This window comes from Conger conger, chromosome 7, assembly GCF_963514075.1.
Source record: "Conger conger chromosome 7, fConCon1.1, whole genome shotgun sequence".
In the NCBI taxonomy this organism is placed as follows: Eukaryota; Metazoa; Chordata; class Actinopteri; order Anguilliformes; family Congridae; genus Conger; species Conger conger.
Window position 1 is genome coordinate 40663201 of NC_083766.1, and position 26473 is coordinate 40689673.

A 26473-nucleotide genomic window follows, 5' to 3' on the forward strand; every position below is an offset into this window, starting at 1 on the left:
ATCTTTATTGCATAAGAGTAATGCACACCTAGATTGTGGAGGTGCTGGCTGTCATGAACTAAACATGAACTAAAAGAAAATAATCTAACAAGACAACAACCGGCAGTTGCTTCCCAGGGCTGCAGACACTTTCTGATCACTTGGGGGTTGCGGCACTAGGATATGACAATGTGAGTTAAAATGAACAACCTAATCACACTGAATAAGATAACAAAAGGATGTGATTATAGCAAATGCAGACACACCAATCATTTTTCATATCCTCATATTTTATTCTAGGAAGAGGAACACTTGTGAAGAAGGGACATTACAGCATCTGCTCATTTCTGGTACAAACTTCAGCTCACCCTCTATGACTCTGTTCTCTGTGAAATTAGCTCTGAGGATTAGCTGATTACATAATTGCCCATAAAGCTAGTGATTGTATTTCAATCACTTAATTGATAAAGGATTATAGGGTGAGCATAGGGATATCCAGACAGCCACTTTGCAGTATTATCCACACTTCATTACTGCACCATTTGGGCTATCAGGAAATACCAGAGCATTTTAATTTTATATTTATTTAGGCTTTAATGTAAAAATAAATCATGCTAATTCTAACCATATTCCATGCACTAAGCATAGCACTTTTTTTCAAAATCCTAGTTAGTACCATAAGTTGCATATTATTTTAGGCCAGGGAGGCCAGCAATGTTGCTCTTAAGAGCATTTTTAAAATTTCACATAAATTCCTAAATTCAAACTTGAAAATGTGTGTACATTTTTACATTTAAAAAGACCTTTTCTTATTCATTACAGTACTGTGCATAATTTGTGTGAAACCAAATTAAATAAAGTTACATTGCATAATTTCCTTTTTGTACACATAATGTTATCTTAAAACATAAAAAGGTGGTTGACATCATGAAGAGCAGTACAGCTATCCTTGAAACTGGGAAAGGGGGGTGAAGAGAGAGGAAACAGATGGAGACAGTGCACCTCGTAACCAGGTCCCACACTTTTCCCACAGATGTCATTAGAGAAATCAGACACAGTCTGACTGAGGTACACTGCTGAATGCAGGCAGCACCCAGTGGGAGGGTTCTCATGTGCACACACCTGGTGAGACAAACTTGGCACCTCCCTGCATTCTGCTGTGTCCTCTGTGGCTGGGAATCAAACCCAGATCATATGCCTAATTTCCGAGGGCTAATTTACCTCCATCAGAAAAACAAGAGGAACAGCATCAAAGCCTGTGCTTTTTGAGCTGCACACTGGTCAGTTTTTTTATACAATCTGGCACATCAACATTCAGAAAAAAACATCTGTATGTATATAATGTATGCTGAACTTTATTTGAACTTTATGTTAAAAAAGACCAGTTATTAGAGCAGAGAGTGCAGTATAAAACAGAGTCATGTTATTGAAGCAGAAAGTGCAGAGTAAAACGGAGTCATGTTATTGGAACAGAGAGTGCAGTATGAAGTAGACTAGTGTCTGAAGCAAGGTATTGCTATTGGAGCAGTAAAACAGCTTTTGGTTGGCTCCACCAGCAAGTCTCAGCAGGCTTCTCGGAACCCTATGGGGACTGTCATAAGGGGTCTCAGTGTCACAAAATCAACAAGCCACTTTTAGGTCTCCTCACCATCTTTCTTCTCTCTTGCTCCTCCCCCCATACCACTTCAGCACTGAATTCAGGTACATACATACCTGTGTGTGCATTTCTGTGTATATATTTGTGAATGTTCATATGGGGGGGGGGGGGGGGGGGATTTGGTGTGTACATATGCACACACACATGAAATATGATGTTCATGTATCTTCAGTGCAATCCACATGTATTTGACCAGTAATTTAATTTTTGTTGTTTTGGCTTTGTACTCCAGCACCCCAGTTAAACATGAGTGAATGCGAGGTTAAAGTGCAGACTGTCAACTTTAGTTTGAGGGCACCATCAATATCGGGTGAACCTTACAGCCATTTTTATACACCAAAGAAGCATCAATGGCAGTAATGTGGGCTGTCATATGGCTAAATCGATCTGAGACATTGCCAAAACATTGGATGTCTTAAAATGAACTGTTGGATACATTGTTAGAAAGCAAAAACGCACTGGTGAGCTCAGCAATAGAAAACTAACTGGTAATGGATGACAAAGTACTTTAATATATGAAGAAAATCCCCTTTTCAACTGTCAGACAGATCAAGAACACTCCAGGATGTAGGCAGAGATGTGTCAAAGCCTACAATATGACACCAGCATAACCCTAGAGGTTTCACTGCAAATAATTGTAAAAAATTGTTGTTGGTGCTATGATTTCCCTTTAAAAAAATAATAATAATCTGGCAGCAGAGTTATTGATTAGTTGTAATCTTTCATTTGAAAACCAGCAAAAAGAGCATTGCAATAGCCCAACCTACTTGAAATAAAAGTATGGACTAACTTCTTAGAATCCTGTCTTGATTGAAACGGCCGTACCTTGGCAATGTTAGATGGAAGAAAGCCATCTTGGTTTCCTTGTTGATGTAAGATTTCGAACTTACATCAGAGTGTAAAATCACACTCAGGCTTGTTAATCTTTTAATCTGGGGAGCCACATTTTCTAACCTATTAAAAAGTGCATCCCTTTCTGTGATGGTGAATGGTGAATACCCACAAATGAAAGCTGCAATTTAACTTCATATTCGTTTAACTTCAAATCCAATTTCCTGGAGAACCACAACACAAATTGTGTTACTGCCAACAGACTTACGGACTGCACTGTAAAAAATAAATACACACACTGCAGTCCTCACTGCAGAAAAAACGAATAGCGTACATTTCAGCACATGCAGGTACAAGCACTTTTATATGAATGGGTCTCCTTGCCGTTTCCCTGGTGAGGACAGAACCCCAGCTCAGCATGCTCATTGCTGTGAAGGACAGCACGTCATCAGAGACTGTGCTGCCTGTATCATCCTGCAGCATGCTGCATGCGACAGCGTCCCAATGCAGCTGTGTTAGACTAGGAGTACTGAAAATTTGCAGGCAGGCCAATCAGAGCCCAGCAGCAGAGTTGGAGACAGGGCCTATCATATTGTGCTTTTGGGCCCCTCTTTTACAGTGCAGCTGCTTTATTGCATAAACACAGAAGCTTTTTTTTCTTGATATTATTGCTGGGGTTGCAGAGTCCTCCCAAAAGTGAAATCTCTGATGTCTGCATGTAAGAGTGCTACACATTAATCCTGTACATGATTTATTCTTTTAACGCATGCCATTAATACACATTGCAGGAGCAGGATGCAAATGAACAAAGTCTTTTTTTGAAATTATACTTCATGACACAGTCTGCCCATTCCATTAGTACTTTGAAAACATGCGCTTTTCAAAGTTCATTCAAAATTACACATTTTTCGGGATACAATTTATTTTTGACCAAGAACTAAACAAAAACCTAAAGTATATAGATACTGCAAAACCCATAGAACTCCCCCCACTCCTACCCAACGCCCCCCTCCCCATTAAATAAATAAGATTTCATATACAGTGAAATTAGTAGGTTATATGTAGCCATTCACATTATGGCACTATCTCTGGCACAGAATAAATAAATATGTAATCAATAGGTTTCCTGCTCAACTGAAAAAGAAGAGCCGAGACTGAGATTTTCATTTTTAAAGCTTAATGTAATCTTCAACCTAACAGAACTCTTACTGGCAAGAGTGCTGGGGCTCGATTGCAGGGGAGAGGAGCTGTCCATTGCTCTTCTATTCTTTTGGGTTTACATTCCAGCAGAGTAAAATAACATCTTATAGCGTTTTTCCCTGTTCCACGTGTGGAGGTATAGTGAGGAAGCAGATCAGTCCAAATTTCCACAAGCATCCTTACTTGGACACAATCCATTATGTTCTGGGTTACAAAAGAGCATGATACTAAGCCAGTAGAATGAATTAATGTCTGGTGGGGCTTTTCTGAAAGTTGACTGATTAAGTGACCAGATTAAGTGAGAAACTTTCATGTTAGGTGATTCAACAATGGTTGGCTATTTCATTTCAATCACTATTCCATAATTGTACCAGTGAAATAACCCCAGCTCCTCTAATAATGTTTTGCCCTTCTCATGGTCGGAATTACCACCCAGATGCTCCATTTCTCTCACTGATGTGTGAATTATATTGCCGAAATGTTAGACTCATGAAATAAATTAATTCCGGGTTTACAAACATGGCAGCTTGGAGGCGCGAACAGGGCAGCAACATGCCAATGAAGAGGCAAGCCGTCAAACATAGGCTGACTCACTGGACTGGGTCCGACCCAGGTTGGGTGCCTGGGACAGGTGAGAGACATCCTTTTTGCGCACCTCACAGATAGACTTGCGTCGTGCCTGCACACCGCGGATGGCTGTTTTAATCTTGCGCCAGCCCAGGTGGTTAAGCTCAGCCAAGTTGAGCAGCACGCAGATCCCGCTGACCGCAAACATGAAGACAAGAAATACCGTTTTCTCAGTTGGCCGCGACACGTAGCACTCCACCTCCTTCACACAGGGGTAGCGATCACACTCAAACATGCCTGGCACATTGAAACCATACAGGAAGTACTGCCCAGCCAGGAAACCAATTTCCAGAGCATTGCGGAACACAACCTGGATGACATAGAAGCGGGAGATGCCCTCCTGGCGATGCACCTTGTTGCCCTTGCCATGTGTGAGGCCACGGGGTGCATTGGGGATCTCCTTCACCTCCAGGCAATCATGCTCCTCCTTGCCCCCACTCTCTGGGTTGTGTACCAGGATACCATTGATGTTGCGCAGTTTTCGGGCACCTTCATGCCGGCCGTGGTCCCGCTCCATGTAGGGGTGCAGGAAGGAGTAGCTGCGGTCACGCTGCTTGGCGGCCTGATGCACGGAGTAGGTGATGAAGCATAGGCTGGGTGTGCACACCAGAATGATCTGGAAGACCCAGTAGCGGATGTGGGAGATGGGGAAGGCCTTGTCATAGCAGGCCTGGTTGCAGCCTGGCTGCATAGTGTTACAGATGAACATGATCTGCTCATCCTCATACACTTTCTCCCCCACAATGCCCACAATCAGGATACGGAAGATGACCACCACTGTCAGCAGAATCCTGCAGAGAGATGGAGATAAAGAAAATAGAAAACCAGATAAAGAGGAGTGAGAAGAGTTTTAATGAGAATGGAGGAACAGAAGGCTCTTTTTCTAGCGTTGTAAGCATAAGCTATACAAGTATGCAGTGTTTGTGTACCTGTGAGATTCGGTTTCACTCATTCCCATATAATGGTAAAATAGTTCATAATGGTGTTGTTCCGATACCAAAATTTTGACTTCAATACCAGCTTTGTTACCTCGATATTGATACCACATCAACATCACGGTAGATCATTGATAAGAATTAAACTTAACATATTTGAAAAGATATGTTAATGAACCCCTTAAGTATCTTGACGCAAGTTTGAAAATGACATACCCTAAATAAAATGGTTACTATTATTGAACCGTTTTGACGACAGGCATAATCCTCGTCTCTTCTGAAAGGTAACCCTTTGGGATTTGTTACTTTATATTACCAAAGCAAAGAAGCCAAAACCTTTTTTTTTCCTCACTGAAAAGATTTATTGTTTTTGAATGGATACAGGTTATTCTGGCTGTGGCTGATACGGTTAGAAATCACAACACTGGACAAACCCCCTTTCAAATTTAATGACAATATCACCAAAAATAAGCATTCTGGGGAGTCACGTAGGACTGCCAAGCAAGATGGCAGCAAATTAGTGGAGCTCTCAAAGCCCACCAATAAATCATAAATCCTATATTACCCTGTAATCTCCGACATTTTTATCCCCAGTTGGAATTTACCACGGTAGGTTTATTTTTTAACATCTCATTCAAGATGTCGACATTTTCAGTGAAAGATTTTAATGGAGCGGCAGCAACTGCCCAATGCCGGGGGGCGACGTAGCTTCAGGTCCATCATCAGAACTAACCAACCAAAATATACATTTGGAAAATAGATTAGCTGAAATGAGTGCCACTTTGCACAAAGTGGCGACGGATGTCTTGACGATAAAGAAGACCACAACCGAATTGAGGAATGACTCACTGACTGAGAGCCGCCTTTCCAATATCAATATCACTATGGGTTTGGCAAACGACGGCGAACGAAATAACAAAAGAATAGAAACTCTGTGGAATCGAGTGGCAGATCTTGAGAATAGGAGCCAGTGCAACAATGTAAGGCTGATTGGACTAAGAGAGGTTCTTGAAGCGGGCAAAATTATTTAATGTATACAGAGAATCCCGTTTGAGGGGTTAGGCATCGATCCAGTGTTGGTCATATCTTTACGTTCATCAGCAAGGCAGAAGGTGCTCAAGGCGGCGAGAGAGAAAGGAAGAATTGAATGGGAAGGGTGTAGCTCCTTTTTCCCAGATACGTCCAAAGAATTGGCCCAAAATTTGCAGATGCGAGGAAGTTGTTACGACAGCTCAACTAGAGGTACACGCTACCTTACCCTCTGGTTCACATGGAACGGGAAGAATAAGAGCTTCACGGCCGGTGCAGAGGCGGTGAGGTTTATCCAAGAAAACCGTGACAATGAAGACTGAGGGGACAATATAACGGACAAAATACAATAACAAAATAAGGGAAATAATGTACAGGTACAGTGGGCTTGGGGAGGGTTGTGCTGTTATTAAAGAAAGTCAGTAAAACCACACCACGGACCAAAATCTGGTAACGTTACATAAAAAAACAGTGTACACAATCGTGGCCTGAGTTTCTTAATTTCTTATTAATTAAGGCCTATTAAGAGACTAAGGGGTACAGTATTTTTTGTTTGTTTTGGGTTTTAAAAGGTTGCAACGACAAGGTTTTACCTTGCTGTTTTCAGTTCAGAAATGTTTGGTATTTTGAATTTGAGACTGATTAATAGTACAGCAGCACACTACTACATCAAATGATCTAGAATGACAATTCAGCTTGACAGACAGGTTTTTTCTGTTGATAACCCCATGAAATGTTTTCCTATGGATAATGGATAGTAATAGCTATATTAAGTTAATGTCATGGAATATTAACGGTTGCAGAACAGCAATGATGAAAAATAAAGATTCTGTCTTAATGATAAAGATGTATATTGCATTAAATCCAGGAAACACATATGAAAGAGAATGAAGCAGTTAAATTCAAAATTAGGGAGTGGGTGTGACATGTATTCCACAGCTCATTTTCCAGTAAATTAAATGGGGCGTTAATTCTAATAAATAAGAAATTGAGTTTTATAATGCTTAACCCTCTATTGCATGGTGTGGCTTCCGGGTAACATACTGTTTTTCCCTCCTTATCACACACTCCAAAAAACATAGTCCAAGGATAAATGTCCTTACTACAAGAGTGTGAGTAAGGACAGTGTACTTATATTTGATCATGACTTTTCCTTCCTTTTTTCAACCTCTCTTCCTCGATGTGCAGCATGTGTGGCAGCCATATTTCTTGTCCCCCAAAAGTTGTCTAAAAATAGCACCATCTTGAAGATTTATATCAGCAAAAAAAATATTTTCACAATCTGAGGTAAGTTCTGATTCAATTTGTATCATTGTATTATGTTTAAATTGACAAAATAGCTATATTGCTTCAAAGCAACAACATGCGATAGTGGAATGAGTTTTCCATGTTTTCATGCTTTTCAGTGTCATGCCACTAAGATGTTAGAAAATCACCAATAAAATGATAAATAACAATATTTTATAATCGGTTTATTGATTTAGCTATTGAGTCTCACCCAATCATGATATAGATACATCCGTGTTAGTTGTTTTATAGCTGTGTATTAGAGTTATACTGTATCTGCGTATGTGCGTCTTTATCTCTGTGTGTTTGTGTGCGAGTGTCTGTACATGTACGGGTGTGTGTATTTGTGTGTTTATTTCCATATGCATCCAATAATACAATGACATTTCCCTTTTCTGTATTTAGAGAATGAACACAATGTTTTACAGCAAGTGGAAAGAGAGAAGTAAGATGGTGGAGACTGTGGTGGCTTTACCACTCCACGTCAGTGTGGATGAGAGACAGTAGTGATGAGGATACTGAGTTGGAGAGAACCGTCATTTGAGGGAGACAGTGAGGATGTGTCGGATGATTCAGGTATCAGCTTCCTGCTGAGAGTTCATGCAATTGAGGACATTTGATTTTTTATACTCCACTAATACAGGGAAGGAAACTTTTATTTGCATTTTAATCATTGCTATAATCAATGTATTGATATCTCCAGATCAAGCAGATCAAGAGGCAAATGAAGAAAAAAATTAGGATGCTGCACCTGTCATTAACCAACTTGCATTTGCAAAAGCTAAGAACCTCACATGGAAAAGTGGTAGAAAAAGCATACCCCCTGTTCCCCAATGGAAGACCAGTCTCCCTGAAGCTAGAGAGGTAAATACTCCAGAGACCTCTTGAAACCAGATGCCATTGAAAACAGTTACACAGAGCGCTTATATTGTGACATAAATAAGTGTAATGTTACCTAAATGTTACCTGCAAGGAGCAATTCAGTGGCATATCCCAATATATGTCAGGGTTTGGCCTACCACAGATACGTATGTACTGGAGCACTGCCGCAAGAGTTGATTGCATTGTAAATACAATGGCAGTGAATCGCTGGGAGAGCATTAAGCGATACCTACACCTGAACAACGATGACCAGATTCCATTTGGTAATTGATATATCAATAAATAAGAAAAAAATAGAATGGTTATTTATTTTAAGAACTCTGTGTGACTCATTTGGCATAATGTAAGCATTACCATGAGCTGTAATATAAGATGATCAATAATAGGGGCCGGTTACATGAACACATATTAAGATTAATCTTGGACTAAATGCAGTTTTGTGTGGATAATCTCCAATTAAATTTAGTCTAGGACTAAGATTAATCTGCATCTGCGACTAAACATTACAAAGTGATTAAATTTGAATCACGTTTAAGTATTAGTATAGTTCACGTTTTGAGACACAGCTACTGTCTTCAGAAAGATTTTTCTCCATTTAATTATACAAATTTATGAATACATTTACTTGTTTCATGAAACCAAAATTAATAGTATTTCCTATATTACAACTCCTTTTGTATTGCACAATGGCAATTGAAATAATGTTTTTAAAGAGGATAAGTTTCTTTACAATTGTCTTTCTGAGGCCAATCAGGGGGTTCTCTGACCATGACACACAGCACACTGTGCCCAACATAAAACATACTAAGCATAGGCTTAGATTAGAGCCAGGGGGGTATTTCACAAAGCTGGCTAACTGGGTAAGCCTCACTTCTGTTAACTCCAGAACATCTCTTTTTACTTCAGTTCATGAGCGGCGCTGGTGTGAGTAGCCTCCAGTCCAGCTATTTACACCAGTACAAATAGACACTCCAGTATAATTAATCTCATGACCCTGCCTTTTATTATTCTTCAAATAGAAAAACTACTGTCCAAATTGGAAAACAATGAAATAACAATTATTTCTAACATTATCTGTGTAGTTTATGTACTATTATAATGAGACAATTTAATATCACCAGAATTTTACTTGGACTTGACTTCAGACTTGCCCTTCATGACTTGGGACTTGACTTGAGAGGCAAAGGTTAAGACTTGAGACTTACTTATGACTTGCATAACTCTGGGACTATGTATAAACACAGCTGTAATTTCTACATTTGTTGGAATGGCTTCACAGATGTTTGTCATTAAGCAAGTGTATTCATTTGTGTCATGAGTGAATGCAGAAGAGAGCTGTTGTCGATTCTAGATATTGCAATCGCCTTTGGAGATTGTTGTTGGTGTGTGACAACATGAGAAAGCAGTGTTGATACAAATTAAGCTGGCCGTCATAAGGCTCAGAAATGAAAATCAATCAATCCTGACAACGGCCCAACAGATCAAAAACACTCTCCCGGATGCAGGTGTAGATGTGTCAAAGTCTACCATACATAGAAGACTAAACCAGCAGGAGTAACAGAGGGTACACTACAAGATGCAATCCACTGATAAACCCGAAGAACAGAAAGGTGAGATTACAGTTTGTTAAAAAGCACCTAAAAGAGCCCCAAGGTTCTGGAACAAAGCCTTGTGGACAGATGAGACAAAGATTAACATGTGGCCGAGTGATGGATACAGGAAAGTGGAGAAAAAAAGAAAATGCCCATGATCCAATACCACGTCTTCCATGAAACATGGTGGAGGGAGTGTTGTGGCTTGGGCCTGTATGGCTGCCAGTGGAATGAGCGCACGTGTCTTCATTGATGTGACTGCTGACAGAAGTAGAACAATGAAAGTTGACAGAAATATTTTATCTGCTCAGATAAAAGAAAACACCTCCAAACTTATTGGATTAAAAAAATGATTCTACATTATGTTAACTGACCAATATTTTTTGATGCTCGGACAAAGCCTTGATGAGTTTTAGTAAAATTGGCATTGATGTGTGGCAACCATCTTTTTTTTAATAGTCTACTTTTACTTTTACTGTGAAAGCAGGTCTTGCTGAAAAATTCTAAATGGCAGAAATTTGATTGATGGTTCTTGAGGCAAAGTTGTTTACCTTAAGAAGACCGATCTAACATAATACACTGATGAACCAAAACATTATGACAACTCACAGATGTGAGTAACATGACTCATTCCAAATTTTTGTTGCCTCAGCAAGAAGGTCCTGGGTTCAAGCCCCACCTGGGCCTTTTTGCATGGAGTTTGCATGTTAAATGGTAAATGGTTGGCATTTATATAGCGCCTTTATCCAAAGCGCTGTACAATTGATGCTTCTCATTCACCCATTCATACACACACTCACACATCGACGGCGATTGGCTGCCATGCAAGGCGCTAACCAGCTCGTCAGGAGCATTTGGGGGTTAGGTGTCTTGCTCAGGGACACTTCGACACAGCCCGGGTGGGGGATTGAACCGGCAACCCTCCAACTGCCAGACGACTGCTCTTACTGCCTGAGCCATGTCGCGTGTCTGCGTGGGTGTGCTCCATGCAGGTAAGGGACTACAGATGAAAATGAGCTCATTAGCTAACTCTGACGCATGACGAAACTGAAAATGTTGATTAATTTGCCCTGTCCTTGATAAATAAAATAAATAAATAAAATGATGATCAGCAATTGCTAAGCCTGTCGAATGGCAACTGGTGGCCATGTTTTTGAAGATATCATTTCTTCATTGGATACCTAGGTAGTGACTATCCAAGAGACGGAGTACAAAATTTGATTGGTTAAATGGTTCAAGAGATATAGGCATTTTGACATTTTTGCTTATTATAGTGCCAGCTATTGGCCGACACATGCCTATATTGTTTTGAATCATCAACATATTTCAAAAACTTTTGATCTTCAGACTCCAAAGAATCTTTGTCGACTAATTTGGTGACAATAGGCAAAGTGTTTCGAGACTAGTCAGAAAAAATTCTGAACTGAACCAAGGAATGTGAGAAAAAATTATTTTTTGATTCTATAAAATATGGTTCAAAACATAAATCATTGTTCTACAACGTCACCATCGGGCCAATATACCTCATTGCAATGAGTTGTGGGGGAGCATAGGAACATGCCTGCCAAGTTTCCAGAGCCTACATTTTTTGCTGCCCATTCCATTTTAGGAAAATAAAAAATAAATACAGAAAAAAAACAGAACAACAAGAACAGAACAGAACAAAAACAATAGGACAAGCAGCAATTGATGGGGTCCAGGCAGCTTAACAGCAGTCGGCAGGCACCGAGACTTTGATTGAAGAAATCCATATAGATACTTGGAGAACATGCTGGAATCGAACCCAGGACCTTATTGTGTGGAGGCAACTATGCTATCCACTGGACCCCATGCAAGCAGGAATTTTTGTCACTGGCAAAAGAAAAAGTGAAAAATTAACCATTCACTATGGCAGCCAATTTATTCATTGGGTGACCAATTGAGACCAGGACCATGTCAGAAGCAGCCTTCTTATTATTATTATTATTATTTTTTTAATGCTCATATATGGACTGTATGGACCTTTGGTCATGAGTCATGACACAAGAAACTAATTTTCACAAGAGTTATGCTGGGCCTTGCATTTTCCCCTGCAATAGTGCCACCTATTGACCCAGTAGAACCAAATTATATGGACAACATTGGTTTATTATGCCAAAGATGTCTATCCAGTTTTGCAAGAATCTGACTATGCTTTCAGAAGTTATTAGCATTTATGTGATAACAGAAATTAAATGATACATTACATATCATTAAAAACTATATCATTTAATTGCTTTAATCACTATGTAGGCTACAGTTAATGAAAACAGCTACATCACCAACTATTAGTCCATGACCCGAGGAGGGTGGTAATCCCCACTTGGAGGGACAATATCGCATAGTGATTTTTTGGATGGTCTATGTCCCTTGTATTAGAAAAGTATGCAGCCAATTTCAGGAGCCTGGTCTCACACTAATTTGACGATAGGTGACTGAATGACCACTGAAGTTGGCCTGAACAGTACGTTACCCAAAACCGAGGCACTCCAATGTGTGCCTACAAAAAATGTTGTGTCTCTATGCTCAATTAATATTGTTAAGGTTACATCCTGTTAGGGAAAAATTTCCTTTTTAACATATCACAGGTGAGCATTGTCTGATGAAACAGATCCCAGGAAAAACAATGATAGCTATATTTGAGTTTAACTTTAGTATTTATTTGCAAAGAAATAACAGAAAGTGAGAAGGGGGGCTTTGCCACAACAAAAAGACATGAAGCTGGCCACAAACATTTATCAGTATTTTGTCTTCTGTATTTTGTATTTTGTTGTCCTAGCTGTAAGACCAGAATGTGCTAGCTACCCCCTTCTAGGGGAAGTAGAGCTAGATATCCCCTTCTAGGAGAAGCAGAGACATTATGGTCAAAGGTCTGCTGGGAGAGAGACCGAGAAAGACTCCTAGTAAGCACTTCATTCAGAAAGTGGTCTAATAGTAATAAGGATAAAAAATAAAGGGTTATTTTTAATCACGTGATTGTCTTCATGTTAACACATGTTGTCAATTAAGAATCAATTAAGAAAATTACACTTACAATCCTAACCCTTAGCATAACCTCTGTTGCTACAATTTGTTTACCGTTTGCCAAGGGATTATGTGTAAATGCATCTAATATGTAATATATCCGTTCATATTTTATATCTATCATATTTCTGCTTGCAATTGCAGAATATTGTCGTGGGGTGGTGCTTATCCAGGATTCGGTATATGTAAACCGATTTCCAGGGCGTGAAAAATTGGTGTGAGATCATGTTGATTTTGGAATGCCTGGGATGTCTAGATGGCACTAAATGAGGCTTAATAGCTATTTACTCTCTTGTTTGGTGCCACCAACAGTGGTGGAAGAACACAAGATGAAATGATGTATGATATGTATATCAGCAGAAAAAACCCTCTTCATGAGAAGAATTGAAATTTGAGGCTTCAGAATTTGGATGGAATCCTTGAAAAGTGAGAAATGACCCATTTTGCAATCAATCCCCGACACACTTTGCAATGCTTTGTTCAGTTTGCTGGTAGTTTGTAATGAATTCGGCAGTCAATGACGCCCTGGTTTGATGTCGGTTCTGAGGGGACACCCTCCTCCAGGTACTGTAGATCATGTTGATTGTTACCTATGGAATTCCACAGGGCAGTATTCTTAGGCCACTTCTGTTCTCAATGTATATACTCCCACTCGGTAATGAATATTCACAAAGAATATTAGTACAAAAAATAATATAGTTATTGACAAAGGCTTTATTTTCCAACATGTGAACAGTAGTGTGCTTTATGAATGATTCAATGGAATCAACCAACTAAATATTAATAAAAAATATTATCGATTATTATGTATGTTATTTATCATATGCAGCCTTTTTTATATTTGTATATTTCCACCCCATCTGTCCATTAGTACACTTTATTTTAATTCTGCTCATCATAAGATGACAGTGTTTGATTATTTAACTGTTTTGTGAAATAAAAGATAATGTTTTGTCAGAGATGCACTGCCCCACCCAGCAGTCAGAGCATAATGTGGCATAAGTTTAGTGGTTATTAATACAAACTGCTCTCAGATTAATATCACCGTTTATGGCCTTCGCCTGAATATGCAGGTCATTGGAACGGACACAAGCAGAAATCTGTTAGCTGTTAGATCCAAGGCCAATTGAGGGGGGATTTTAAATTTCTCCCTCCCACACCAATCTTCCATGATCAGTTACCAAGGAAACTGCATACTTATCCACTGGGATGAGAGGAACGGAAACAATAGGGGGAATGATGTCCTTAGCCACAAGCAATGTGAGACACCTGTTGTAGCCGCAGTCCCCTATTTTGTATTAAAATGTAATGTATCTATATACACCATAATTTTATCACCACATTGGGCTGTGCTAATGCTGCTAGTCTTGGCAGTGCATTGAGACCCAGGTCCTGCTGATTCAATTCTGAGGCAGGCATTGTAAAGTGAAGCTTGTCATTAGGAAATTAAGGCAAACGTGGATGTTTCTCAAATATGTTATTAAAAATGATGTTAGACTTTTGCATGTTTTCCACAATCTACACAAAAATGATTTTCCATTATTTACAAGCAAATATTTAAAAGCCAAACAGCACATGCAACATACTGCACATAATCAGTAACCATGACAGATTGTCCAAAAGCTGAAAATGCTAAAGTTTTGGTTTGTTTCCAAGCTGGAGCATAACTGTTGTACCCTTGAGCAAGACACTTAGCCTGAATTGCTACAGTAGAATATTCAGCTGTACAAATGGACTGTATATGCATATTGATATTTAATCTGTGTAAGTCACTTTGGGTAATTGTGTGTAAAATACTATTGTGTAATGCAATATAGAGTAAGGAAAGCAACCATGCCTTAAAAATATATATACTTCCTATTTTTTATTTAAAACTATGATGATAATTCAGTCACTCACTGCAGATATCCATACAGGAGAATGTATTATTGTCTCTAAGTGTCATGGAACATTCAGTTAAGTTATTCCGAGAGTTAACTAAACAACAAAAATGCTGTTGATAATTTATGAAATTAAGGCCATTAAGAAGCAAGAGAAAGGGAAACAAATCTCAGATTATGATTCAAGGCTGAAACTCCAGGTCTAACCTGTAGCTGAGGGAGAAGGTGCATCCCATGCAGATATTCATTCAGAGAGAGACAGCCAGACAATCAGAGCGAACAAAATACAGAAAGGCAAACCAACAATAGAGGGCAGAAATGAAAGCCAAAACAACAGATTTGATGAAGAAACGGAAGAGAGAAGGATGGACGAGGAGAGAGACAGGAGGAGGGAGAGGCAGCATGAGGCTTTGAAGGAGGGGGTGTTGCAGTAGCAGTGAGAACCATGTGTTAGCAGCTTTAAATATAGCAATGCGATGCTGGAGGACTGTTCACACACCACCTGGGTCCTATGCACTCACCAGTCTGTGTTTGTATGTGTGTGCATTTTGGTGTGTCTGTACGTGTGTGCCTTTTTGCTGTGTGTAGATTCACATGCAGGCTGTTTTTAGACATAGGCAAACTACGTGGTCCCCTAGAGCTGGGAGGGGCGCCAGTGATTCATATATCTGACATCCCGTCTATTTTCAAATGTTCCTCTAAGTGGTCCAATGCGATGCCCCCATTTTATGAATAAACCACACTACACTACACAGTTTTGCTCGGATTGCCCTGACCTGTGATGCAAGGCCAACCTGTGATGCTTGTAGTTTGGAAATGAGAGCAGTGGCCTGAGATGGATGGAGTGTGGACATGGGGGATGGGCTTGTCCAGGCAGATCAAGCTCAATTCAACATTGACAGACTATGTTACTGTGTGATATTACACCGATAGAATAGAAAAGTATTGTTGATTAAGTTTGAATATCTATTAGCAACCTCAGTGGTGGAGCTTGGGTATTAGAGACATCCAGAGGTGGATGGGCAGGTGGGACTTTTCCCTTTTCCAATTTTTCCATTCCATTAGGGGATACCGCAGTGACCTCATCCCCCAGTGCAAGAAACCTCGGAGTGGTGATAGACAACATGCTATCCTTCTCCTAGAACAATGCTGCATTGACCTGGGAATGCAGGTTCTTCCTGTACAACATCCAGAGAATCTGTCCCTTCCTCACCACCTACTCCACTCTGCTTTTCATACAAGCAATAGTCCTGTCCCGCCTGGACTACTGCAATTCTCAGCCGGCTGGCCTTCCAGCATCCGCCATCAGACCCCTACTACTGATCCAGAACGCCGCAGCCCATCTGGTATTCAATGTCCCCAGACATTCACGTCACCACGTCACCCCAACTGGCTGCCTGTTATGGCTCGCATCAAATTTAAAACTTTGGTGCTTGCATACCAGGCAGTTAAGGGATCAGCCCCTATATATATTCAATCACTTATCAAGACGTATACATCAGCTAGATCCCTCTGTTCCGCCACTTCAGGACACCTGGCACCTCCCCCTCACTGCACCTGCACTTCTCGGTCACGACTGCTGTTTGTTCTGGCCCCGGCACTTATATGCAGTTATATATAGATATTGCTCTATTGTATTAGATATTGTATTGTTGTACTCAGGGTATTCTAGCTGCCAACTGTGGTATGCTAGGTCGTAAGGTGATGTATTCTTCAAGGGTTTCAATTGTATCTGTATGGTCACGCTAGGACTCGGAACTGTACTGTCCTCTAGCATCCTCTTCACACTTGTCCCTGTGTTCGATCTACACTTCATTGTATGTCGTTCTGGATAAGAGCGTCTGCTAAATGCCTTGTAATGTTATGTAATGTAATTAGGACAAGGTGCAAAGGCAGTTTAGGGGGCCCCTATGACCCAGTCTTTTCAGTTTAGTTTTTAGTTTACAGTATGTACTGTAGGGTGCCAATAATTCTGGAGCCCACTGTATATTTAGTTAGCTCCAGATTTATTGGAACCCTTGATAAACATGAGGGAAAATAAATATATAGAAATATGTGTATAATAAACAATACAGATCCTAATCTATATTTTATTGTTCAATAAAAGAAGTAGCAGAAGTGTTTTTTTTTTCTTTTTACCAATGCACAATAAAGGAACAAATGAAAGAGCAAAACGTTATGTGTGTGTGTGAAGGGAAGACATTGCAACTGCAGTCTGCTAGCTGGTCTTTATCAACTGTAGTTCACTGTGCAATGTGTCACTGTTTCGGTTTCATTCTTTTTTTTTCACTGCAATGTTGTCTGGGAACCCTCACCTCATTTAAATCAGCACCATGGTGCTGTCTAATTTCAAATGGTATGGTTAAGGTAAACATGAATGAGGGAGCTGTGTGCATGTGTGCTGCAAAAGGTGAGAGTCTTCATTGCGAGCCATTCACTTTTTCATAGCATCAAAATAAAATGAAAATACAGCTCCGTTCTGCTATCCGCTTACATATAGACCATTTTTTTTAAACGTCAAAAACTAATCTCCCCCAACAGACTAAACATTCCCAGCAGCCTTACACCCCATGGACCAATCAGAAACCTCAGAAATAAATACAACACCCATAATCCCCACTCTTAAATATTCTTGCGCTGAAAAATCGCATTAATTGTACCGGATACTCGTTTGGGCGGACTATTCGGCTCACCCTTATTATGCACAAAGTATGCACATTTTCTTAAACTCTAAATGCAATATATGGAAAAAGGTGATGCTGATGGGACTTGCCAAACTAAAAACCTTGTCAAGTCAAGGTAACACACATTATTGTTATAAAAATAAGTCTGTAGTTATTAACTCAGGACACAGCATCGGTTTTAAGCACTTATAATTTTTGTTCCTAAATAATCCCATAGACATCGTCAGTCAAGCAGTAGCCACAGCTTCGTCAGTGGATAGTAGAAGTCAGATACCCAAGTCCAACCCATTCTCCATCGCTAGACGATTGTGAAAGATTTACAGCCCTTCACTACAGTGGAGTCCAGTTGTTTTAGGTATGCTCGGTAGCCAATAGCTACCTGTAGCGTAGTGGTTAAGGTAAATGACTGGGACACACAAGGTCGGTGGTTCTAATCCCGGTGTAGCCACAATAAGATCTGCACAGCTGTTGGGCCCTTGAGCAAGGCCCTTAACCCTGAATTGCTCCAGGGGAGGATTGTCTCCTGCTTAGTCTAATCAACTGTACGTTGCTCTGGATAAGAGCGTCTGCCAAATGCCGATAATGTAATGTAATGTAGCATGGCATAAATCGCTAACTGCTAAGTTTGAACTTTGTAGGGCTTAGTGTCTGTTTTCATCTTTAACTCCCAATGGGGAAATTCATTCCGGATTTTTTTTCAGCACTGAACTCAGCGCAAGTGATATCATACTTTGGCTCTCTTTGTTGTGCCTTTATTGATTAACTTATTCAAAGTTGCTACCTCCTGCATTCCTTCCTGGCTTTGTTTGGAACTATTTGAAGCCTACATGAGCGCCTCAATATGTTTACCCCCAATTAGGCTTCAGAAGTTGTGTCGTCATTCCCTTTGTAAGAATCTATGGCATTTTCTAGACTGGTCTATGGGAGAAATTAATGGGGATTTTTGAGATCCTTAAAAAAAAGAGTTTGTATATGAAAAAATATGTATTTCATAAAATTCTTATAGTCTAAAAAAATCAGTGTTCATTTAAAACATTCCAGAAACTTCCATAATTGGGGCTAGCGAAGGTTTTGGGAACCTGTTGACACTCTGGTCAGGTTCCTAGTTTCCTAGGTTCCTGGTCAGGTTTCCTAGTCCTAGGTCTGGCTGTCTGACATTTCAGCAGTTTGATATCTCTCTTGGTAATCTCTGTCAGCTTGAGAATGTCGTTCATCTCACTCTTTAGTTACGTATTATGCAAGGTATATGGTAGTGGAAAGACAGGAATGTTTAAAAGTAAGTTATTTGAGTCATTTATTAACATTTCTTTGCTGGCTAGCAGTAGCATTGACTAGCCTGGGAACCCTTCTCTGGAACCGCTAGCTCAGTGCCGCTTAAGAGAGAAATTAGTCCTGATTAAAACTTCTGTATCTTAAATCACAGATTGTGACAGAAACTAGGCCATTCTTTTGATCCGGAAATCCATGAATGGGCAATGGTTTTGCTCCGGGTTACGTCAGACTTCCAAGGCCTATTGGCTTTTCTATGGCTCTATCCTGAACATAACCTGCCCCTCACAAAGAAATCCATGTTTAAAACTTTTTATCTGAGTTGTGTATAAATAGAAACAAAACATAACCATGATTCAAATGTCTGTATCCCTCTATTTTGGTATTGTATTTACCTCCGGAAACAGACTTTTCAGCTCTATAATGATAATGGAAGCTCCTCATGATGGAAAAGGACACAGCTGCCCCCCTACTGTTGGAACCTGCAGATATTTAAAACCTCTGTTGATTAGAGGGCTCACATATGCCACCTGGTGGTAGTTGTAGCAAACAATAAGTAGTTACTGTGGAAAAACAAAAAAATATATGCACATTTGTCACCGTCCGGCAGACCTCCCTAGGATCTCATACTCGGATCTGGCAGGACCGGGGAGTGAACCCCTCGTTGTCCAACTGCATTGAACGAAAGTCTGATGCCTCAGCCATTCACGACCATGTGAATGGCGCAGTGCGAGCATTTCAACTAGATGCTGCATGGCCTGCTCCGCACCCCCACCTCAGAACAGAAGAGATTTTGGCCTCAACATTTGTTTTTTCTTGTTTGAGTATGCCACAACAAACACCGGCGTCTTCAATACTATCTTGCCAGGGGTAAAATACCAGGTGATGTGTGTTAGTTGTCATTGTGGATAAGCTGTAACCTGCACAACAAAAGCAGGCACTTGTAATTGGCCGGTTGCTATTTCTGTTTGTTTGTTTTTTGTCCTTTTTTTGTTTGTTTTTACAACACCATCAATCTGGCTCACTTAGTCACAGACTTTATCATGGATCTGGTATGTGAGCTGCATGAATTTTACATGAAGTCAAAAGCAGAGGCAGCAGCTGCAGCTACGAAGAAGCAGCTACAGTCACATAATCACCTCGCACACGCAGTCCTTGTGAGAAAATGCAAGTGTATTGTGTTCGATACTCACTAAAGTTGTGCATTCTCTCTAGAGTAAGAGGAGAGAGACAGAACAGTGTTAAATCACTCATAAGCCATTGAATTTAGATTTGTGTACCTTTGCTGCATGCACAATGATCTTTGCTTTACTTCTGCCATTTGTATTAATCATGGTAAGCATGAGCAGAGTTCCCTGCTTTGCATTTTCATTTTCAAGTAAAAGTATGCACTTTATCTGACAATATTATAATGTAAATGCAAAGTCTATTTCTTTTTCAGTTTTTCTCATGATCTATGATGAAACCCTGTTATAATTAAAATGAAAATTAAAAACCTCATTTAAAATCACAGTTTCTTATTGTAATCACATTATTCATGACAAAAATAAAATGATAATTCAATTGGCCCTTTATCATTAAATTTTTATGTTTAGTTTAGTATACTATGTGCCAGTATTTATTTTTTATAGTATCAATACAAAATTTAATTCACAATACTTAGTACCATCAGATATTGCCAGCTCTCCCCAATTAGGCAGTTTAACATACTATGTGCCAGTATTTATTTTTTATTCACATAAGAAATTGTGCACATTTTAGCAACATTTGCGGACTTGTTTCTCCACACTCACACTCTGCACTCACACAAATTAGACTGGAGTGGAAAAGATTTGCAATGTGTAGATTGTAGCCTAGCACGTTTTCTTATTGCTGATTATTCTGAAAGCCAATGCAGCACATATAGAGTGATTATAGTGATTTAGTGATTAAAACTAACAGATCATTTTTAACAGATAAATTGAGGTTTATTGAAGAACATTCATCAAGTCATATACATTGCATTATTAATGTAAAAAGGGGAGTTGGTTGCCTGTTGGTAACTAGGCAATTGGTATAATGTATTATTATAAGATGGAGCAATTGCCTATTCGCAATATGACCAAAGACTAGAAGTTCAGACAAAATTAACTCTGAATAAAACATTACATTGTAACGTCCCCCTTAATGCATTAACATGTCAAGAACAACGATAACAAAGCTGGCAAACGTATTGGGCTTTTCACACCTCCCTGTTATTCATGTCTGTGGTCGCTGAATTTCAGAATAGGTGAGCTGCTTTTTGCAAGGTTTGCTAGATAACTGAAGGCAGATTAAGTGCTTCCAGCGGCAGTAAAATCCTCATTAAATTCTTTACAGTTGTTTAGTAGCTCACATTAGCTGATTTTAATGTTTACCTATTTTATATCGTTTGTGTTGCATTTTTGGAGATTTTGCAGATTCCAACAAATATAAGCCTGTATTTATGAAAAACAACTTGAATTCCACGTGCTTGTGCTAATCTTATTGAGGTTGTGTAATTGTTTGCTCATAAGAGGATAGTATAAGAGGATAGTGGATAGTGATGTGTCAAAGCTATACTGCCTTATAACTGACAAGACAGTGATTTCAATTACGTATATATTTGCAGTCTGTGGAGTTCACACATCATCAATTAACTGAAAAAACTTTTCATGGTGCTAGAAAACAGATTTGTTAACTCTGATCAAGTTTTCAAATCGGCATGCCACTCACACATGAGAAGCGCATTGCTATAATACCCATCATTCTTGCACAAATGCAACTATGGAAGTTTCAACATGCCCTGTGTTAGTTTGTGCCCCAAAACTTTTACACACAAATTTACAATATCATTTTAAAAAACTATCCTACACAACAGAGAGCCTTGGTCATAATGCTGTCACTATGTAAAAAAATATTTAAACTCTCAGTTTTGCATTCAATACAAATAACTGCTCAGACTGTTAGCAGGCAAAAAAATAATAGAAGTGAACATTTAATTAAAGACGCTATTTAAATTGCAATAACAATCATTATAAATCAAGAGGAGTAACTAATATTTCCCCAGCTAAAAAGGAGCAAAGGTTTTTCCCCAAATACAAATGGCATCTTCAAACCAGAGCTAAGCAATCCTATATATTTGGCCAGTCTCCCTGGAATGCAACGTGGCTGCCCCCTGCTGTTGGACACTCGCTAGTTTTTTTTGTATTATGTAGTGTATAGAAAGCTTGGGGTCATCTACTATGCTGCATATGTGTTGCATACCCTGGAGTGTACTGTGCAGCATATATAATATTCTGAGTTCTGTTCTATGCAAGTATATAACCTTCTGAGTTTCGTAAACTGCAGTTTTAGCCATAATTACAATTAGCAACACAGAAATTTTCCCAGCAGTTATCATGGCAAATTGCTTGTTTGCTTGTACAGCCAGTTTGAAATTCTGAGGTAAGCTGTCCACCAATGTAATGTCAATGGGGATCGTTTTAAGAATGTTTATAGGCTAGTTTTAAAATATGAATTGCGTAGTTTAGAAAAATAAGACTAAATTGGTGTATGGCCATTTTGATGGAAAGGTTTGGTGTGTCCAACTTGAAAACTATAGGAAGAATCAGAATGTTTGTTCACGATAGAGATTTATTTATTCAAACATCAAACCAGTGTTTCAGAGAAGTTTACCGAAATGACTACAAAAATCAATAATAGAAAAGATAGTTACATGGTCTCCTTTTCATTTCAATTGACCATTTCACTCCAGATTTCATCCCTTATGCATGTTATAATCCGTCCAATTCTAACGTGCGAATGACTTTTGGGTTGGTCAGATCGTAATCGAAAACTAAACAGAGCTCGCTCTCTAGCCGTGGTATCAGTGTTTATTCGCTTTCTTTTAATTTGATAAGTGTCAGTACCTAGTTTCATGGCATGGCCAATTTATTTTAAGCCACAAAAGCTTTATACTTATGCACGTTATATATTGTGCACTTTATTTTGTTTGACAAAACCGATGGTGTAGCGGAAAGGAATTTTCAGGAAGAATGCAAGGAAGAATGCCCCTCTGATGGCGGAGATACTTGCATAAATTGTGCACATTATATTTGTGAAGGACTGGGAAGGGATATTTTTCAAATCGCTGTATAATCAATAATAATAATGTGAAATTGTGAAATTTGTGCAGATTTGCCATGGGGCATGGACTGTTTCGCAATTTCGCTAGGTTTATGCCTCTATTCATAATCAGATTCAGATTTTTTGGAAAAAAAACTTGTAGGGTTTGTAATAGGACTACAGTAATATGGACGGACATACTAACGTGCACAAGGACCATTTTCAATATAATTTCTTATTTATTGAGAAGAGACTGAGGATATAGTTATTGATCTTTATAAGTAGCTGTGGATACATACTTCAAGACAAAGTGATTGGTATTTTCAGAGGAAATCATCGGAGGGGTATACGAGAAGTTTCATGGTTGTTAACCCAGCATGTGACGTCAAGATTTTAAATTCCAGAACCACACCTATAAATCTAATTTCATTTTTTTTACCGAAAGGTTATTTTTATTGCGGAAAATTGACTGTGATTGAATATTACACCCAATATTACAATGATCGCTACTGACAGAAACGCCCAAAATCACTCATGACTTCTCTGGTACATGACGTCACAGTTGAAACACACGCAGCTCTGTTATATAGCTTTTTTAATTCAGCCATAAACACATATTTTATTTTGCAAAGTAGTAGGATATATGGTTGTAAGTTTTCCATTACTCATAGCCAAAGATTGCTCTTGCATATCCTGCATATTTGCTATAGCTGCTATAGTGCCCCCTAATGGCTGACTGACACCAAAATTGATAAATAAAAAAACTATAGCCCTAATAATAATCTTAATCATAATAACAAGTTTTAAGCATTGCAATGTGTTATTTTGATCAACTATAATTTGCAATAGTTGTTTGTAATTATTCACCAATTGACAGACCTGTGAAGGAGACAAATGTAATTGTATGTAGGTGAAGATAAATGGGCAATCAGAGGACATGGAGCATGTTCCTTCAGAGAATCAGAAAAATGGAATGCAGCAGCTCAACACTGTATGAGTGTAGTATTGGGATCATGGAGTATTGTAAATAGTTGTATATATATTTTGGAAAACAGATGTAATGTAGTGGTAGAATATTAAGTTTTTGCAGTTTACAGAAGTTATTTCTTGCTTTCTGGAGCAGTAAAACCACCTAAATACCAAACATCCAAACAAACAACCGTTCTCTGACCGTTTTACTCAAATGGTCAACATCTTAGCTGGTTAACGTTTTCTGTATGAAATCCTGCATTATAGCGGTAGCTAAAACGTCTTAAAACCATTGGTTGAGGAGGAACGGACTACAGGGAAGATAAAATTTGGAAGATAAAATCTGACCTTTTCCATCAAGCCCAAACAACTAGATAGGATTCTGCAACCAGATTTCTGAAAACCAGCTGAAAACCACAAACAAACAAAAAACTAGGAACACTAGGAACTACAAGAAGTAGAGCAGAAAAAGAAAAAACCATAAAACTGCTTTTCATATGTGTTCGGTTTATAGCGTGCACCGAACAGAAAGTCTGGTACTGCAGGAAAGATCTTTGACCTTTGACAGAGTAAGTGGTGATGCCTTTCTGATTATACATGCGTTACTGCTTCTGCTGATTGTATGTAGGGAGAGTGGCAACAAAATACAGATGACACAGGCTACTATTTTTGTTACACGGTGAGGGCACAGCAGCACCATTAAATTATTAGGTGAGGAACCATGCATATTTTTGCATTAATGTTTCCTTATTTAATGTTGAACTGCATTTGAAAAATGAAAAATGCAAATAAATGCGTTCACATTGTCTTTGACCAAGGTCATGTTTTTTTCCTAAAAATGTATTTTCTCCCTAAGAATGTGTGCAAAGTATTTTCTGTGACTCTTCAAATAGATAACATTCATAAAAACCAGAGACATAGTGAAGATATTGTTGACAATATAAATTCTCTAAATGGGAAATCTCTCCTGGAACTTTACAACCTGACATATGGTGGTGTCACTTATACATACAGTATGTGAGACAGTGAAACTGCCCCCCTCTTCTGTGGATTCACCCCTTCCACCAAGACTTGCAACATTTCTGAGGGAGAACAGCACAACTCCTTAATGCTGCACCTCTCCTCTATGCATAGACACTGTAGTCTCTGTAATGTAGTGTCACACACCATCTGGATAAGTGTGCGACCACAATATAAATTACTCCCACATCTGTCTCTTCTGACAGCCAAGTATCCAGCCTCAGAAACACACAACCTCACATTCATCAAAAGCAAACACACTCTTCCACAAACACTTTCACCCAGAATCACACAAGCGCTTACTCTGCCACACAGAAACACTCACAAACCTTTGCCACACACTCACACACCACCACAATCAGAGAAACACCCTGGCACAATCACACGCATTGTGACACACAGGCACTCACAAAGAAAAACTATTTCTCTAACACAAGGATACATGTAGATATTAAAACATGTGCTACTGAGCTCATAAAACACAGTGAGAGAGACTTCCTTAGATGAAAGGAAGAAAAACGCACTACACTCGTGTAAGGCAGAATGAAAGGCGTGTGTGACTGCGGAATAGTGGAGTGAGAGAATTGTAGGACAAATCTGTGCATACATCATTTAAGTGAAATACAGATATTTTGTAATATAAAAGGCTGCATTAAGGCTGCCACTACAGTAATGCTATGGGAATGCTGTTTCTATGGTAACACTTTCTCTACAGTAATGCTGTCACCTTCAGTCCCCTTTTCTGCCCTGATACACTGATATAACAAAGGCAAAACAGTCTCTGTCCTCACAGTGATAGCCTCCATCCTTTCTAATGGCCGCTATTGATTATGTGATATTGGCTCATCTGCAGTTGATTATTTACTATTGGCTCATTCATGGAAAAGAAGAACAGAGGAGAGTGAGAGACACAGCCAAAGTATAGCTTGTGATTCTTGTTACCAATCACAATGTTGGTGTACATGGTACATGGTACACACATTTGTACATGGTGAACAATGAGCCTGTGCAACCATCACAGTATGGGCCAGGATGACCCACCACACTGATCCATAATGCAAATACATACACACAAGCACACACACATACACATATATATATGAATCTATACAGTTAAAGGTCAGAGTTTCAAGACAGGGTGCTTACCGGCCGATCATGGTAGAGTGTTGCTGTACAGCAGCCTCTAACAGCCGCTCCAGGATGGTCCATTCACCCATGGTCACTGAGGAATGGGGGCCACAGGCTGAAGCAGGAATATTCTAGAGCCCCTGTCTCCTCGGCTCACAGGCACACCCAAAGCAGAGCATCCACTCCACCCTGCACCCCTCTCAGTGCCCTTACGGCTCTTTCCCAGTTGGATGCTGGTCTGCTCGGCATCGGGCTAGCATTCTGATGTGAGCTTCCTCTGATCATATGCCATGGGGCATGGACTGTTTCACAACCTTCCCAGGACAGTGTCCTCTTCCTCCCCTGTATTGGTGATACT

At 39.4% G+C, this 26473-nt stretch overlaps 1 protein-coding gene across 1 annotated transcript; it reads right to left on the reverse strand.

Moving 5' to 3' along the window:
* Window positions 1-248: 248 nt before the first annotated feature.
* LOC133132271 (gap junction delta-2 protein-like) lies at window positions 249-26473 on the reverse strand. Its single transcript, XM_061247609.1, has 2 exons — window positions 26134-26473; window positions 249-5085 (listed from the first exon to the last, which is right to left on the reverse strand). Exons 1-2 carry the CDS (start codon window positions 26202-26204, stop codon window positions 4242-4244), a joined length of 915 nt encoding a protein of 304 aa, XP_061103593.1. The 5' UTR covers window positions 26205-26473; the 3' UTR covers window positions 249-4241.